Source organism: Sceloporus occidentalis, unplaced genomic scaffold, assembly GCF_023333645.1.
Source record: "Sceloporus occidentalis isolate IW3139 unplaced genomic scaffold, rSceOcc1.0.p SCAF_52, whole genome shotgun sequence".
Classification (NCBI taxonomy): Eukaryota; Metazoa; Chordata; class Lepidosauria; order Squamata; family Phrynosomatidae; genus Sceloporus; species Sceloporus occidentalis.
The window spans coordinates 2,021,031-2,039,339 of NW_028317032.1; the positions used below are offsets into that span (position 1 = coordinate 2,021,031).

Consider the following 18,309-nt stretch of genomic DNA (forward strand, 5'->3'; position numbering starts at 1 on the left):
TAACAACTTTTTTATTTATGTGCTGTTTTGTGCTTTTATTTCATTTTTTAAATAATAAATAAATCTTTTGAAAGATAAATGGTCTCTGGAGGAATATTAAAAACACTGTCTAAATGGAGAGGGCTCTTAAGGAGAACGGATGACAAGAAATCAAGCAGAGCGGATGCTACGATAAAGCCTAAAGCCAGCAGGGGGCAATAGAGTAAGTTTTCATAATTAGCTTTTTGTGTATACAGAATGTATGTATTAAATATGAAATTTTTATAAAAGCAAAACTTTGACATTAAAGTTTAAACTAGAAATTTGGGACGCATGAAGACCCTAGGCCGAATCATCCGGAGGGGAAGATCTCTGCTCTCTGATTGGCTGCAGAGGTGCCTACTACATGGACTATGAACCGACCGATCATTTGTGCTTTCACCCCTGCAACAAATGCAAACGCGCAAATGGAGTTCGACACGTTTGTAGCGCCTTTTTAAGAGTGTTTGTATAACATTCGGACATGCTATTGGTGGGCGTGTATGTGAAATATATATATAGTTCCATAGTTCCATAGTTCATAAGGTTTAAAAACGACCTAAGTCCATCAAGTTCAACCCTTCTACCTAACCTTCCTATTCTTGACCCAAAAGAAGACAAAAAAACCCCCAATTAAGCTACTGCGAATTCTGCCATCAGGGGGAAAAATTCCTTCTTGACTCAAAGAGGCAATCGGATTTCTCCATGGATCAAGAAGCTCTAAAATATCAATGTTATTCTATTTATATCCCTGTATGTCATGCCTTTCTAAGAAAATATCAAGGCCCCCTTTTTGAAGGTATCTATATACCCACCAATGGCATGTTCAAAAGTTATAAAAACACCCTTAAAAAAGGCGCTACAAATGTGTAGAACTCTCTATTTGCGTGTTTGCAAATGAATTGACTCGTTACGGCCATTTAGTGATCAGATCTGTGAGTCTAGTGCCACCTCCTGCATACCTCTGCCAATCGTCTGTATTTGGAAGGGCCAGCCCTGTGCCCGCCACCACACGTGGGTTCACCAACAGTAGATGAGAAGAGGGAGGATATCCCAAAGCCAGTTTCTCTGTTTTTTTATATGCAACGCCAATCTGGGCAATGCGCATGCAAAGCTGCCAGCAGACCCAAGGATTGGCACACCTGTTGGAATGGCCGACAGCGAGCACAATGTTAGGACTGTCCATGCAGATTTCAGATTGCCAACAGCTGCGGGCTTCCCAAATGTTTCTCTTTAGGTTGGTGAGTCAATCAGTGGCCCCTGTCCATCCCCCCCCAACACCCTTCTTTTCCAGAAGATCAGAGCATTAGTGGGAAATAAGTGCTCCATTAATATGTAATTTTTTCTAAACCATAAAAAAACAGACGGGTGAGATGAGCCAACGGTTCTTATCTGCCTTTAAATTCTATGTATATAGCCAGGAGCAAATGTGTGTATAAATCAAACCCATATATATGGCATTTGAAATGCGCAAAGACTCTCAAAACCGCCATTCGCTGCACAGAATATAAAAATCCAACAAACATAACCGTGCCGTTCAAATGCCTTTAAATAGAATCTGACCAAGCCGGTTAGACAACTCAAAGGGACTTTCCACCTATCCTGCCGGATGTAACAATAACTAGATACAAAGTAAGAAACAGCCACCTTATTTATGGCTTCCAGTCTCCTGCCCATTAATATTTAAGTGTGTCACATTTGTGTTTTCTAGAGAAATACCGTAATTACAGGTTACAGTTATATGAGACAAAATAATAATAGTTTGATACTTTGTTGCCATAGCAGCAGAAGAAACAGCTATGTTTCATGTGTTTCCATCAGATGTCCAGCAAACAGGTAGTTATGAGTCTGCTCAAAAACCACACTGAGCTGATGCTTTATGACAATGCTAATAAAGTCTATCCCTCCATAGACTTCCATTAGTCAGTGTCTGGCTGGGTGATTGAGACTGAGCCATTCTGTTGTTTACCACAGGCAGTATGATAAGGAGTCGGGGTGTTTTTCGAGCAGATTGGGCTAGAACACATACAGTATAAATGGCTTATATGCAGCTGCTTGAAAATATTGTATTATGCAAAAACTAGAACTGTTTTATATTTAGAAAACTACATAACCCTTTTAATAAAATTATTTTTAATCTGGTACAATTTAAAGAATTCTTTCTGACAAAAGTTTCAATGGGAATGTTGTTTCTGATGCTGCATTCCGTGATGAAAGTATTCAATTTGGAAGAGTAAGATGAACAGCTATTTATTACATTCTAGACCACTCAGTCTAACGTGCCACACAGCCTCACCAAGAACTCACCAAGCGATGAGTAGCTTTTGACAAGCTAGACCAAGACTCACTGGAGGTGAGTATATCACGTGCAGGAAGATGTATTGGGCCAAATACTGACCCCAGCTAAATGCAAGGCAGTATTTGGGGCAAATGCATATGGGGAGATTCTGGAGAATTTGCCCCCCAAGCACTTGCAAGGAGGATGCTGTAATAACTTAAAGGGACCACTCAGCTATTGTATGCATGAAAGTGCATATGAAGGCTGGAGTGTCCCTGTATTGTTTTTCAAGGCAGGACCAGTGCTGTATCTTGGCCTAGGGCGACTACTTCTTCAGTCAATTTAGCTGGAAAGCTGTTTGGGGATAAAAATGGCACTGGTAAACTGTTTGAAGACAAAGATGGCAGAGACGAACTTTTTAAGGAACAAACAGAGATAAGCTGTTTGGGGACAAATGTGGCACTGGGAAGCTGTTTGAGCACAAAGATGGCACTGTTAAGCTGTTTGGGGAAATATGGCACCAGGAAGCTGTTTGGGCACGAAAATGACACCAATAAGCTGTGTGGATGTAAATATGACACTGATAAACTGACAAAGATGGCACTGGGAAGTAACAAGCTGCTTGGGCACTTTGGGGGCAAAGATGGCACTTACTGAATGCACAAGTTGAATTGAGTTTATACTATGTATGTTTACATACACTGTCTAAATGAGAAGAATTGATTCCAGACACCTGTAACAGGAGGGCTACAGATCAATCATAAGGGGAACTTAATGTCGAGTGACTGTGCTTCTTTTGGCTCTGCCCGTGTGGACTGATCATGACCCATGACTATAGCCAGTATTTTTTAAGAAAAAAATTGATTTAGAAAGAGGGACCCAAAAAAAGGAAGGGGTGGAGTTAAAAGAGGAAGGGACAGATCATAAACAGGAAGAGGTGCAGCCTGAGCAGGAAGGGGTGTGGCAAGTTAAAATTAGAGGGTGCATGAGTTAAATGAGGTCTAGGGCAGCACAAAACCTAAATACACCATGGGGCAGGACAGCACGGGATGGGGATGGATTGATCTATTAACAATAATGATCTGCAATGAACATCTTCAATACGAGACCCTAGTGCAAACTAATTCAAATAATTATGCACAGGAAAAGCTGGATGTTTATGACACATATATTTTTCAACCTCACCAAAAATAAAACATAATTAATATTAAATAATAAAAATGGGGCTCAGGGCCCCCTTGCCACTCTGACAGAGAGTGTTACTTTTAAAGACCCCTGGTCTTTTTTATAACCCTCATTTAAGAAAATGTTCTACAGAATAGTGGATGCCTGAATAATATAGTTACATTTTAAAAAAATATATTTGAACCACCATAATAATTGTATTCTAGATTATTTGAGATTATTTTTACAGAGTGGAATTCTAAACAAATGTAACCATGGTTTTAAAAACTACCTCAAACTTAAACTAATAAATAAGTAAAAAAATAGTACATTTGGAGAAAAAAATGCAAAGGACTTACCCTCTGTTGCTGTTGACGTGAATAATAGGGATGTTCTGTTTATTAGTGCAAAACTTAAACTAAAAAGAACTTGGAGGGACAAAAGTATGTAAGCTTTTCAATATTCAGTAAATTCAATTATCTCACAAAAATCAAATTTGGCAGCATTGAAAGAATTTAACGTCATATGATAAAAAGACTAAAGGATCTCAATACGTAGAGGAGAGATGTGATAGAAGCATTTAAATAGTTAAAGGGATTTAGCAAAGTACAGGAGGGAAGATTAATTAGGAGGAGAAATGTTAGAACAAGATGTAGTAACCTATAACTAAAGGGTCAGAGGGTCATGTAATGAAAGGAAGTCTGGGCATTATTGTCCTCAAAAAATATATGGATGTTGGGCATTGCTGTACTTGGTGAACGCTGCTGAACATTAAGTGAGTTTTTTTCAGCAGCTAAAATGTGAAAGAAATCCTATTTTAAAAGTGTAAAAAAAACCACTAACCAAATAAAGAGGAAATAATGGTTGAACAAACACAAGTTTAAAATTGTTTACTAGTGGGAGTAAAGTGTTTTTTTTCCCCCGGAGGCCACGTCCATAGAGAAACAGATAAAGGAAAAAGACACAAGGAGCAGCGGACGAAGAAAAAAGAAGAAAGAAGACACAAGGAGCAGCAGAGAAAACGAAGAAAAAAAGACCGAAGAAAAAAGAATATGGAAGATGCAAAAGAAGAGCTGGGTGACAAGGAGACATAGGGGAGAAGGTAGGGAGACATTTAGAGATAATGAATGGGGGTGTAAGAGAACATGAAAGAGAGTGTGAGCGAGTGTGAAAGAGCATGAGACAGTGTAAACAAATTTTGTTTACAAATGTAAGATGCCCTCTGATTTTCATCCGAATTGAGAGAGCAGAGAACTGAATTTATTGTCCAAAAGCAAATGGACCGAAAACAAAACATTTGTCCCAATTGTCTTTGGTCGATTTGCACAAGTCTAAAAAATACCACTGGTAGAAGGTGCAGCTCCAGGGCTTTAGCTTCCCAGCTCCTCAGTGCTTCGAGTAGCCAATCAGTGGCATAAAATTAGATGCCCTCATAGGACTTACTATGCCAGCAATGGAGCTGACTGATGGTGAGTATATCACGTGGCACATCCCATGCACGGCAACTAGCTATTGGGGCAGAAAGGGGTAAAAGTATATGGGCAGAATCTGGCCATGCACTTACAAGGGGGAAAACAAGAACATTTTGAAAGCGATCACTCAGTTCTCATATGCATTAAAGGTGTCCCTTTAAGAAGCCACAATTCCTTCAGCGCAACCAAGAGAAATGGCGGGGATAATATTATTATTTACTGGATTCCATGTTGTTACAGGGTCACCGTACCCAAGGCTGGGTACCCCTGTTTGAGGGCTGAGGAATCACCAGTCAGTCCCTCATACGGATAGCACTCAGCTATCCACGGATCATCCAGACCACCATTCGTAGTAAAACAAGAAGAACTCTTTATTACAAACACACAGAACTTATATACAAGCTCAATGCAATGTGTACCGAACCCAACCCCCAATCCCATCAGCCACATCCCATCACAAATCCCATCAGTATACAGGGGATGTATCAGGTGAGGGGATTACAGAATACAATGGGATCCCCCCTGTAGTGCGGGTGCCGTCTGGGCAGACAGGGCTGTGTTGGCTGATTAAGAGCCCCAGCCAGATTATAGGATCGTCTCTTTGAAGGCTGGGGCTGAATCCACATCAGTCTCTGGGCCGGTTACACAATAACACAATATAATATATTACCGGGTCACGGGATACGGAACCGGACACAAAAGTGCTCCGTGACCCGGCTAAACTTCATATGACACATGAGCCAGCTAGCCTGGCCCTGTCACACATGTGTTCCCAGAACTTTTCAGGATGTATTTAATCACTGGGTGTATTTTTGCGACGTGGGACTGAAAAGCATCAGACGAAGTGCCCGTTCTCGTTATAACACATAAATAACCGTCTCAGCGCAGAGCATCAATATTAAGTTTGCAGTAAAATCTCCAGCGCTTGGTATAATAAGGAACATGTGAAGGAGCGCACTCACTTCCTTTGTAGTCAAGTTTCTTTTATTCCATTCCTACTTTAAAAGCCGTGATTAAGGACATTTTATTGGAACACAGATCTGATCATTAATTTCCTCCATTCCGTTAATGGGACATATAGACTAGGGGTCCCCCCCCCACCCCCGGCCTAATCTTTGGAATATATCGCAGTGATGTCACCCGAGTGAATTGAGTCATTCTGATTTATAACGCTGACTTTGACCTCTTCTGAAAATTAAATTATTGTTGCTCTATAAATGAAGTTTAAGCTGGGGGGGGGACATCAGGTAGTTAAGGAAATCAAAGGTGGAAAAGTTTGACTTCAAACAGTATTTGAGGGTTATAAACATTTTACATTACCCCTTAGAGATGAAGGTTTCTTCTATAGACACGTTACAAAATTCAGGATGAAGTATATAAATTTACACAAAAACAGTGCCTGTGCAGTGAAAAAGATAAGATCCGTAAGATCCAGGACTTTGATCAGTCATTAGTAACCATGCAACGTACAAACTGCCCCATGGATGTGAAGGTTCTCCAAATATTCCATATTGTGATAGCGTGGCTGAAATGTTTTGCCTCTGTCAGACCATTCTTCAAAGAGTTGAATTGGTCCATTCAACTCTTCCAAATTCTGTGTGCTCCTCGACCCACTTTCCCCTGTTTTGCACACAGTTTCCCCCAACTAAAGGCTCTCTGGAGCTGCCCATGTTCCCCCTGACCTCCCCTGATCAGGCTCCGCTGTGGTCTCCTCGCAATGCACTGTAGGTGAGTGCAGCAAGGTGGCTTGTCGTGTATGGTGGACGGTGACCCCACTCCTCACCATATCCCCCAACACAGGTGTGCCAATTTGTTCACCTGAAATGTTGGGGTATTTTAAAGAAGGGGACTTTGCTCCTGCAAGCTTAGGGTCAGTTAATTTAGGTGAGAGGGTTATTTGTAAGGTGATAGTAGAGGTTGTGGGAAATATGTAGTGTAGCTTGAGGGTCTCTTGAAATGTTCTTTTCCTTTAGTATTTTAGGGAGCCTTGGGAATGTCGGTGGCTCTCTGTATGAGGTTCGAGGATGTCCATTCCAATCTGTGGTAACAGAGCAGATGTTGTTATACACGATGGCCTGGCTGTACGTTATAGAGGTTTTGGATGGAAACTGCTCAGGCAGGTTGTCCTTAAGTTTTTTCTATAGTAATTCCTAGATGTAGTTGATGACTGTAATGTCCAGAAAGTTAATGTTTGTACTGTCACAGCTGAGGGACAGGCTGATTTGGGGGTGAAATGTATTATAGTTTGGAATTTTAGCCGATCATCTTCACTGATGGTCAAGATAGTTGAAGTATTATCTATGTAGCAAAGACAGACCAGGGGTTCAGTGTCACTGGAGGATACGAAGGCTTCTACCAAGTTTTATTTATATTATATATACATATAAATATACATGATGTTGGCATACTTCTGTGCCAATCGGGTACCCACAGCAATCTCCATTTTCTATAAGTAGATGTCCTAAAACATGTAAAATAGTGGTATGTGCATTTGAATTGTATAAATTGCGTTACTGGCACCCCCAACAGTCCCAATGAGCAGTGGTGGGATACTCTATTGAGTATAGAAACTCTATTGAGCTATAAAATCGATGGAGATAAGGTATGGGTAAGGTGACTGGTTGGACACCTTCTGGATGACCAAACTCACTCCCATGGATGTCTCTGCCCCTCACCATCTGTTCTCACACCCCAACTCAGGTGTCCCAGTTCGGAGCGTATGCTGCACTGTCTGTATGTGGGATATTGGCGCACCGCGATCCAATATCCCGCTATTTCCATCTCATTGATCTAATCAGTTGAGGGGGAATATCTTGTAGACTTCATTTTGCCAATGATTGTGTTTAAGGTAAATTGCATTTCAGTATATAATGAGCCATGAGCTCCTGGAGGGGACTGAGTGCCAGCCTCCTTCCTACAGACTGGTATGGAGCGCCACATTTCCTAAAGTACAAGAGACTCTAAAGACTGTGGAGCTTGGAGACCGATGTGGGGCGCCTGCATTTTGGGAGGGGTTACTCTCCATCGGGTCAGGATTTACAGGCAGAGACCTCTATGGCCAGTATTTGCACCCGGATCTGATATCCAGCAGGTTTCAGCCAGAAGTCAGGGAGCCGCCCGTGTTGGGCTTAGGTGGGCCGAGTGCAAATACTGAGCCGTATGCAAAGGAGGACCTGATGGAGAACTATGGCTTGTTGTGTCTATTGTATGTAAATTACCCCTTGCATTGTTTAAATACCCTTGTGTTTCCAAATAAACTGAGTCCTGTTTTCACCTCCACACGAGTGCGGTCTGATGCTTGGGGTGGGCTGCGATGATCCTTTATTAATAGTCCAATAGTCACACTGTGTAGCTAAGCTTCGGCTCGCCACAGTGCCAACGCAGCTTCGGTGCAGCGACGTCCCCCTTTCTCTCTACAACGCTGGTTCTAACTGGCGCTGAAGGGGTTAATCGCTGGTGTCCCGGCAGGAGGAAGCAACATTGGTCGGGAGTACCCTGTCGGGGTACAGGGCGTCCCGTCACAATCACCATGTATGCTCTCAGATTTTTTACTTTGATAAAGGATAAAAACAGACAAACATGGGGGTATAGAGAAAGGAAGAGGGGAGAAAAAGAAGAGGAGTGGGACCTCTGCTCTGGTAGAGAGATAAGAATCTAGTTTTTTCCCTTTTGGTTAGCATTTTGATACATGTGACATTCATTCCGTTTGGCGGCGGTGTTCTAGTATCATTAACACACGACGGAGATGCAACATCTGCCTGCCGCCAGCTTTGTAGACAAAAAGAAATTCTATGTTTCTATAACTCGATATTGGAGGGAATAAAGAAGAGATGTGATAGAAACATTCAAATACTTAAAGGGGTTTTAATAAAGTGCAGGAGGAACGTTTATTTCAAAGGCTTAGAAATGTTAGAAGAGATCATAATCTAAAACCAGAGGGTTGGAGATTTAGATGAGAGGGATTAATGGAACAGCCTCCCATCAGAAGTGGTAGAGGATAATACACTAACTGGATTCCAACATGCATGGGATCATGGGACACAACACCTTTAAAAACCTCCTCCGATATCATTCCATAGGGGGGTGCAGGACTACCAAAGTCCAGCATATCACAGTCCTCTTGACACCATCTCCCCGCTGAAGTCCCTGGGGGGCTATGGGCTATTCTAGCTGGTGTTATACACCATCTGCATGATTTTTTATTCTATAACCCCATACGATTAGAACATTTAGAAACCCCCTTCATTTCTCCTTCAGTTTGAAAGCATTACTCGCGGGGAAAACTCCCGACCAAGTTCCCTTTTCCAAAAAATACCGAATGCAAGCATTCCAAAAACTAACAAATCGCTTACGTCTATTATACGAGAATGAGAAGGCTGAGACTTCATGAACACAATGTTAGTATCCTGTGTCAGGAAATGCCTCCATCAAAGATATCTGTTAAAGAGATCGCTCTTTGATAACATGACGGCAAATTCAAGTCTTGAACCTTATATTCATCTGAAGACACGGGGGAGGCGAGGGAAAGAGGTTAGCTCTGAAATCTAATTAGGACGGCATCCCAGGTGCCAGCCTAGTGGCGACAGTGGGGTTCATGGGCCAGTTGGGGTAATCGATTGAACCATTGCAGCTCCCATGTGGCCACCTTGAGATACTCTGAAGCCACGAGGTGGCCCTGTGGCCCACGCAAGCAGATCACCATGCCTCAGGCCCCAACCTCACCGGTCTTTTCTTCTTGCCACATCCCCATCACAGGCGTCCCGATTGCGACACGTAAAATGCTGAGGTTATACATCTATGGCCGTCCATCCATCTGTTGGATACATTTAGTAAGATGGTGGAGACTTGTTGACCTATGGAAAATGATTTAGTTTACTTCAATTCTTTGGTTTGACATTTATAGTGAGATAACGAAGATTTAAAAAAATTTTTTTTACTAGTAATTATTATTATATTTGTATTTATTATTATTATTTGTATTTCTACCATTATATTATATCTTAACTTAACTAATCAATATATATACCGGTATATCTTATATATAATTTATTTGTTTGCTGGGGGCTATAAACCAGTAAAATAATGAAAAAACTTGCTTGAAATTAGGTAAGTGCATTTTTTTTTAAACTAAAAATCCCACAATCCTCTTTGGGGTAAACAAAAATATTTGATTAGGATTGTGGGACTTGTAGTCCAGATAAGCTACAGAGTCATACTCTCGGTTGGGCGCTGATGTTCCCTTTTCCAAGATGGCCCCGGCTAACTTCACGCCCTTCTTTGAAAGCGAGGCTTGGATCCGATTGGCTCTTACTGGTCGCAGTTTCCGTATGACGCGCGTACGTTAGTGAGTTTGGGTGACCAGCGACAGAAGGAGTTTTTGGAGACCGAGGACAGCGGGAGACGTTTGGCTATGAACTTGAAGCGGACACGGGACCGGCTGTACAGCACTCGTTGCTGTGGCTGTTGCCATGTGCGGACCGGAACTATTATCCTGGGCACTAAGTGCATGGTGAGCATAGAGGGGAGAGTACTGTAACATATGGAGGCGGCCCTGGTATACTGACTGTATGGTGTATTGTGACACAGCCGGGATTATGTAATGCCCGACATGGTGTAAAAGTGCTGATACTGAGGCGGACAGGAGGCTAAGCGGGGAAAGGGGCTGAGAGTGCTGGCTGTGGGGGCTGGGAGTGCTGGCTGTGGGGGCTGGGAGTGCTGGCTGTAGGGTCTGAGAGTGCTGGCTGTGGGGGCTGAGAGTGCTGGCTGTGGGGGCTGAGAGTGCTGGCTGTGGGGGCTGAGAGTGCTGGCTGTGGGGGCTGTGGGGGCTGAGAGTGCTGGCTGTGGGGGCCAGGGTTAGGGGTTTTATGATACACTATAAAGACTGGCAAGGAAAAGGCTGGCGGTGGCCAGGCTGTGGCCGAGGGGTGGCTGGCTGTGGCCGAGGGGTGGCTGGCAGTGGCCAGGCTGTGGCCGAGGGGTGGCTGGCAGTGGCCAGGCTGTGGCCGAGGGGTGGCTGGCTGTGGCCAGGCTGTGGCCGAGGGGTGGCTGGCTGTGGCCAGGCTGTGGCCGAGGGGTGGCTGGCTGTGGCCAGGCTGTGGCCGAGGGGTGGCTGGCAGTGGCCAGGCTGTGGCCGAGGGGTGGTTGGCAGTGGCCAGGCTGTGGCCGAGGGGTGGCTGGCAGTGGCCAGGTTGTGCCGGAAAGTGGATCTGAGGGTGTGAGTGTGACCGGTTCATGGAAGCCCAGGGGCTGTAAGGTATCGCTGAGTCGTAACCAGGAAGGAAGCTCAGGAGGCAAATAACTCACTGAGGTGAGGCCGTGTTGGGCTCTTAACTGTAACCTTAACCCCTTTGTGACCAGGGTATTTTCCTCTCCAGTTAGCGGAGCTTTTTTGCTATAAATATGATTAGTCATTTTTATGGTTAATTTTGTAACTGCGCAGAATGTCCTTTTACTACCGTATTTTTGTGTTTTTTAAACTTTTGGGTTATTTAAATGTGTTTAACCCTTTTCACTTAAATAAAACACACACATATATATTTTGAGGACTTTGATATTGGTGATCACTTTAACCAAACAGTACTGCTTATGATGTCATGGTGACATCACTAGGGTCCAGTAATTGTTATCTTTTCTGTCTCCGGTACCCCCCCTTTGCTCCCCAGTATGGCTGGTCACAGAGCGGCACTGTTATGTCCCCGTACACGTGATCCTTATGGTGTATTCTTACATCGTACGATTTGCATCTCTATACAAAGTGGATCCCTTTTAATAACTTTTGGAGGAAATTAACCCTTTGAGTGCTAGAATTGAATGAAGTGCATAAAGTAGGCAACAAATGGCTTCTTTACAGACGCGTTTAGTACCAGTGGCAGCACGTTTTGCCTGACTTATTCTAGCCCGGCTGGTAATATGCTCACTTTTCCACTATTTTTCCCCATTTAGTATGCTGTTAACCCCCTGTTGACTGCACTTTGAGGGGCCACAAACCCCTTAGATTAGTGTTGGCATAAACCACGGCAATGAAGGTGCTACGAAGCAGCCGCTTCGAATACCTTCCAGATTATGACAATTAAGGATTTATTCACTAAAGGAGAGTTTTGATACAGCTTCAGTGTACATCTTGAAGGTGAGCTTATGTATAGTTAAATCAGGGAAATGTCTTCGAAATGTTCCCACACTTTGGATTATGCATCCTGCGGGGCCAGTTTAGTCCGTCATGTTGGAAAAGAAATAGCAAAACAAAAGAGTTAAAAACGCATCTCTCCTAGTCTTTCTTGACAACTGTTTAGTGAATAAACACCTTTTCGCTGCTCAAATATAAAGCGACATCGACTTTCGTTTTTAGAGACATAATTAGTTTGATGGGAAGTGAAGCCTCGCACGGCCTCTACTTATAAGCTGTGGCTTTTAACCGTTTACTTTCCAGCACTACAGAATTGTGGACCTGAATAATTAAGGGATGACTTGGTTTTGTGAATCGCACGGAATCGTCTCTGTGTTATGGTGGCCATACAGCCCCGGACGCACCGTTCATATAACACGACCCAGCCGCGGAGGAATGAACAGCGTTTGGCAGAGCGCTGGACGTGATGTGATGTGATCACGCGCTGCGGTGCTGCGTCCACATGTTTCTCAGTCAGTGTTCACAATGGCCACAATACGTCTAAAGCATTCATAGTTGTTGTTCCAGCTCTCCTGACTCCACAAACGGCCGTGTTTTCGGTCTGTGTCCGGTGGGGGACGGTTGTGTCGCTTGTTGTGTTTATAGGTGGGACTCGCAGAGATTGGGGTGCTGTGACGTAGCGGGAGGCTCAGCAACGCCAATGCTTGCGCGTCGCGGGTAAATGGGATTTGCTGCGGATGCGCTTTTTGTTCCAAGCGTATCCTGAAATTCGTTGTTGTGGGAAGAATACAGCTGCCTGATCCATAGCACTGGGGTGTCTTGCCTCCATATGGCGTTTAAGGTTAAACCATTTGTGACATGGGACAGTTTGCACATATGATGCTCCTTCCATTCCAAAGAATTGTAAAAGGGGGATCTCCGTTACCATATTGCTACAAAACATAAACCAGCGGCTGGCTTCCTGCCCGTTGGACCGTCTAGTTCAGCCGGGGGACTCCTTTACTCTGCTGCCTCTTCGCTTGATGTCCGTTTCTTATGGAAAACGACCGCCGTGGCACCTGCTCAGAAAAAAGAATGTCGGCCGGCTCTGCAAGGATTCCTTATGGGGAGAAAAGGATAAAGGTCTATCGCTGAGCGGCAGCTTTCTCATCTCCACCGGCACATTTAGCAGCACATGTCTGTATTCCACACGCACCACGTGCCAGACTTCTGCTAGGACCAGATAAGATAGACTACTCCGCTGAAATCTATGGATTGCAGAGCGGGGACGCACTGAAAGGGTTAACTGAGCCGTAAAAACGCTGCTCCGCTTCTTCATTACAAGTCGGTCCTTTTATCGGAGTTCTTGGAATATTCTCGCTGAAGCCGCCCGTAGCGTATTGTTTGCTAATAAACATCCAGTGTGTACACAACAACAACATAGTGCTCGGCGTGACCTTCGTTACTAATGATAGCCGCCGGTCGGCGTATATATGACATGCTGTCTGGAGCCGGCGATATCCCCCGTGCCAGTAATAGCCAGGGGCGACCTGATCTGTGTAGCAAAGTCTCTCAGTACGCAAGAACTTATCCCCTGAAACATATCTAACGTTTACCGATTTAAATAAATATCAAAATCCACCTTTATATTTAAATATAATTTTACTTCAGAACATTCAATGAACATATATAATGATGTCTGCAGATTAAAATAACATATATGTGTGTGTGTGTATGTAATATATACACACATACTAATATCCCATGGGGGAAAAGTATCTTAACTCCCTGTTCATCGCTTCCCTGTTGTTGATGGGTGGGGGGATGGGAAGCTGATAATGCCAGTCGTGCCACACGCAGCCACGGATCTCCGCTTGTATAAGGTGAACGTTTGACCCCAAATATCTCCAAAACCCCAATGGCAATCGAGAGCACAGGCTTTTAACGCACATAGGAGTCGCTGTCCCTTTAAGCCTCGTCGTGTAACCCTTCGAGGGCGACCAAATTATTAGGGGGATGAGCGAGGTCGGTATACTTGGCCAATTTAATGTCCGCAGTCATCGGCTCAACAGAGTTAAAAGTAACTATTGCCGAGGAACTGCCAGCGTATGTCACATAGCATTTTGTTTAGGATTTAATAGTTTAGCAGATGTTCCCCTTATCTGCGGCTTCGTGATCAGTGTTTCCGCGGAGCGCTGTGGCCTTGATTCCCACACGGTTTTTTTTGTAACTCTGTTTTGAGAACATTAAGGCAATCGGTTCTAGAAATGTGAAAACTAAACACATGAAAAGGTTTATATCGTATGACTGATGCATTTTAACTATGTTCATCTGAGAAAAATCTATGCCTTGTTAACCCTTCCCTTAACATATAGAATTCTAGATTGTAAGCTTGCCAGTGCTTTAATATGCATTCTAACAAAACGGGGAGGGGGGGTAAAGCACTCGTAGTAGCTGCAGCCTGGCTTCTCCTCCACGGTCCACCAATTGAGTGCTTGAATCTTTCTATACAGGTGGACGGTGTATAACGTGACACAGAATGTCTGCCGCCCTGTTACTATCTCACGAGCCATGCTTCACCCGCTGATCGCGTTTCCTATTACTTTTTTGTATAGGTGATGAACTTGCTGATGGGTATCCTTCTGACGGTCAAAGTGACCCATCCGGACACAGTGCCGACACTCGACATCCAGTATGAGGTCATCGGAAGTGACTACTCCTCTGAGAGAGTGGCGGGTGAGCCTCGCTGCTTTGCACATCTCTTGCTTGGGATTACGAGCCACGAGTCAGGGCCCTTCCTCTGTAATAAGTATTTTTTTTTATTTTTTTTTCTTTGCCAGCCAAAAAAATAAATAAATCTTATTTCCGATGCCTTTATACCGGCGTATCCCTCAGTACTCATTTCTCAAGCTGCTTCTTCAGTGATGGATCTCTTTGGTCAGACGGCTCCCTGTTTTATATGCTTAGTGTTTTTTATGTTCTCAATAAGCTTTCATAAATGTGTGCAGTAATTGTTTCTTTTTTCTCTTCACAGAGAACACCTGTGTCTTGTTTGCCATATGCCTCCTTATGTTTGCCATGAGTGCCATGATGGTCTATGGAGCCGTCACGGTAAGTTCATCTTGTTGGACGGAGGACTCCTAGTATAAAGGAGAATGTTGTCCTTGGACCTTTCTACACGTCCATTGAAACTGTTCTATTGCAGCCGATATGTTCATTAAGTCAACCCCAGCCAAAAGGTCCCTGATAGGTAATGGTGCATCGTTATAACCATTAATTTGAGTCGTCTTCTTCACGCAGCATCGCGGAGGTTGGCTCATTCCGTTCTTTTGCTACCAGCTGTTTGACTTCGCCCTGACCTGTCTGCTTGCAATCAGCTCTCTTACATATCTGCCTGGAATTAAAGATTACCTGGAACAGCTGGTAAGTTTGTGGCACACTGTATTGCGACTGAATGATGCAGAGTCAGTGCCGCCTATAGCCACCTATATGATCTGCACTCTATGTGGCAGAGGGGTTTCTGCCCCCTGGATGGCAGACCCTAGTCCACAATACGCCCCTGTGTGGAGTAGTTTCCGAACGTAGAATGTAAACGCGGTGAGTCTCTGCCGTGAGCCGGTGCTCCAACAGGGAGTTGATATAAGGCGGATTCCAGGTGCGAAGGCGTATAATGATGTATGATCATGTATGGTTTTTTTTCATTGGGTGCGAAGAGTGCATTATCTGTTACAGAAAGTCCCGAGGATTGAGTAATGCGGCTATGTTTTTCGGTTTTTTTTTTTCTTGAACGCAGTTCCTGTATTTGGGTGGGGTGGCCGCATTTCTCATCGTTAATGTCTTTTTCTAGCCTGATTTTCCTTACAAAGATGACATGCTGTCACTGGATTCCAGCTCGCTCCTCTTCATCGTACTGTTTGTGGGTACCTTCATCATCCTCTTAAAGGTACGTCTGTATAGATATCTGTAGCTTTTATACTGGATATATATAAATATAAATAATCTGATGAAATGCAGCGCCTAGATAGTAGCGCGCCTTTATTTCAGCCGCAGTTTCCTAATGTCTGTCGGCAGCCTCAGGCAGTCTGAATTCTGTTAACTCATTGTTGGACTATTCTAATTAACCTCTTAAAGGGACGCTCCATTGTCCCAGACATGAAACACGCCAATTAATGCATATTAAAGGACTTTCTAATATGCATTTAGTGGAGTCAAAAGAAAATAAAAATGACTTGCCTTAAGAAGCCGCGGCTCCTGGCTCTTCCATGGTCTGGCATTCAGCTCCTCCAATTGACTGTTTGATTTCAATGGGGTCGCTTTAGTGCCAGTGATAACCTTTTATAACAGAGACCACCGAGAAATTTAAAGGTACCACTCGGCTATCATATGCATTAACAGGACCTTGTAATGTCTCTTTAATAGGTATTCTTCCAAAATGGGGGAGAAAAGGCAATTAATAACCTTATGTAGCAGCTGCAGCAGCTGTTCCTCTCCTCCATGGTCGGATTCTTGCCACTGACTGGCTGTGTCAAGCCAAAGCTTTTCATATACAGCCAAAAAATTGGCTTTTGCATCTAGGTCATCAAGCCTTGTGTGAAAGTTAATACATCTTGTGCCGTATTATACCTGCGCTTATTTTTAACCCACTTTCTTTGTGTGTTTGCTAGGCCTATCTGATTAACTGTGTGTGGAACTGCTACAAATACATCAGCAATAGAAACACCCCTGAGATCGCCGTCTATCCAGCGTTTGAAGCCCCTTCACAGGTAAAACTCAAGGCATGATGCGATCATCCGGTGCATCATCTATACAAATGTCTGTCACCGAAGTACACTTCCGAGTGGTATAAAAAAGATGAAAAAAATAGGAATATAGCAATAAAAACATCCTGCTTGTCGCGCAGGGTGTTTGTAATACCCTCTGAAAAATCTGGTTTTCCCCAAGACTGTACAATTTTTTTGTGCCAAATATAACAATGTAGTTTAGCATCCATAAAAAAAATATTTTACTTTATGTGCAAATCTAGAGGCTGCAGAGGTGCAATATTTCTTGGCACGCACAAATCTCCACCCGTCATCATAACACATGAATATACGTAAAAGCAAAGTCACTCTAACTCCCACTTAGCCAAAAGGCCGAGAACCGATATCCAAACATACATATACAAGTACACACTCCCTTCTTCCTGTGCACCACTTAACCTAGGCTCACACTCTAACACTATTCATTCACACACTTGTGCTGACACCATTCACCAACATACTCCTTACTCGAGTTGGTGACAAACACTTGTGCTAACCTTATACACTAGCGCTTGCCAACACGTACACACTTGCCAACAGCGTTTACTCACACGCGAGCCCGTCTTGGCACTCCAAGCGAGCTATTGCCTCTCTACTACCACCACAAAATCACCTGTTACACGACCCCTCTGGGCATCTCGGTTACCGGGTGTTTAGGTGCCGTGCACCGCCTTGGAGCGCCCCTTGGAGGCTCTCGTCTTACATTGGGCGGCTTTGTCATGTTCAAACACCACACCGAGCTGATTCTTTATGGCAGTGCTATTGAAGTCCATTCCCTCCATAGACTATATATAATAAATGTGTGCGTTTGTAATAATCTATGGCTTTGCCGTTCTCTCCCGTTACAGTACATCCTTCCAACGTACGAGATGGCTGTGAAAATGCCAGAGAAGGAGAAGGACCCTCCACCTCCCTACATGCCTGCTTAGTTACTGAGGCTTAGAAGTTTGTTTTTCTTTTGTGTTTTTCCATTTCTTCTTTGATAAGTATATTACCTCTGTGTTTGTTTCACATCTGAGATAACAGATTAAAAGAGGAAGAAATATTTTTTATGTACGTGTAATGCCTTAACCTTAAACTTTTTATTACAATGATTCATTATTTACATTTAAGACAATCGTTTTTGATTAAAGTTTATTTGGTAGGTTTGCTTTAGGGCAAAAAAAACCTGTTGGTGTTGTTGTTTTTTTGTGTGTATTTTTTTTTTTTTACAGTTTTGCTTATGTTTTACATACCTTTTTTAACCCTGTCTGAGCTTGATTGAAGTTCAAGGTTGCTGTTAATCTAGTTCTAGGAGGGCTAATCATTTGTGTGCCACAGGGGGTTGGAAATCATTGCCAAGTACCCCTATGACACTGCAGACCATGCACTGGGGATTCAGCAGTATGTTAAGAAAAATAGAAAATAAAATATATATATATTTAACTGGACTGATGCGTTACAGCATGCTTATGCAACAAATACGAAATATATACG

The 18,309-nt window shown here is 43.5% G+C and overlaps 1 protein-coding gene across 2 annotated transcripts; it reads left to right on the forward strand.

Annotated features, from left to right (window-relative positions):
- The first annotated feature begins 10,342 nt into the window (after positions 1 to 10,342).
- LOC149288328 (lysosomal-associated transmembrane protein 4A-like) lies at positions 10,343 to 17,762 on the forward strand. 2 transcript variants are annotated; one of them, XM_089491917.1, is made up of 7 exons: positions 10,343 to 10,441; positions 14,650 to 14,770; positions 15,069 to 15,145; positions 15,335 to 15,502; positions 15,882 to 15,977; positions 16,699 to 16,797; positions 17,682 to 17,762. In XM_089491917.1, exons 1-7 carry the CDS (start codon positions 10,343 to 10,345, stop codon positions 17,760 to 17,762), a joined length of 741 nt encoding a protein of 246 aa, XP_089348043.1. The 2 variants fall into 2 exon arrangements, with proteins under 2 accessions (XP_089348043.1, XP_089348044.1); XM_089491918.1 differs by having other exon boundaries at positions 15,335 to 15,457.
- The last annotated feature ends 547 nt before the right edge of the window (positions 17,763 to 18,309 follow it).

Bases quoted from the DNA above. Each gene is read 5' to 3' on its own strand.
- LOC149288328 (XM_089491917.1), top strand. From the start codon at position 10,343: ATGAACTTGAAGCGGACACGGGACCGGCTGTACAGCACTCGTTGCTGT. The intron at 10,442-14,649 runs GTGAGCATAGAG...TTTTTTGTATAG, and splicing joins TCCTGGGCACTAAGTGCATG to GTGATGAACTTGCTGATGGG. The intron at 14,771-15,068 runs GTGAGCCTCGCT...TTCTCTTCACAG, and splicing joins CTCCTCTGAGAGAGTGGCGG to AGAACACCTGTGTCTTGTTT.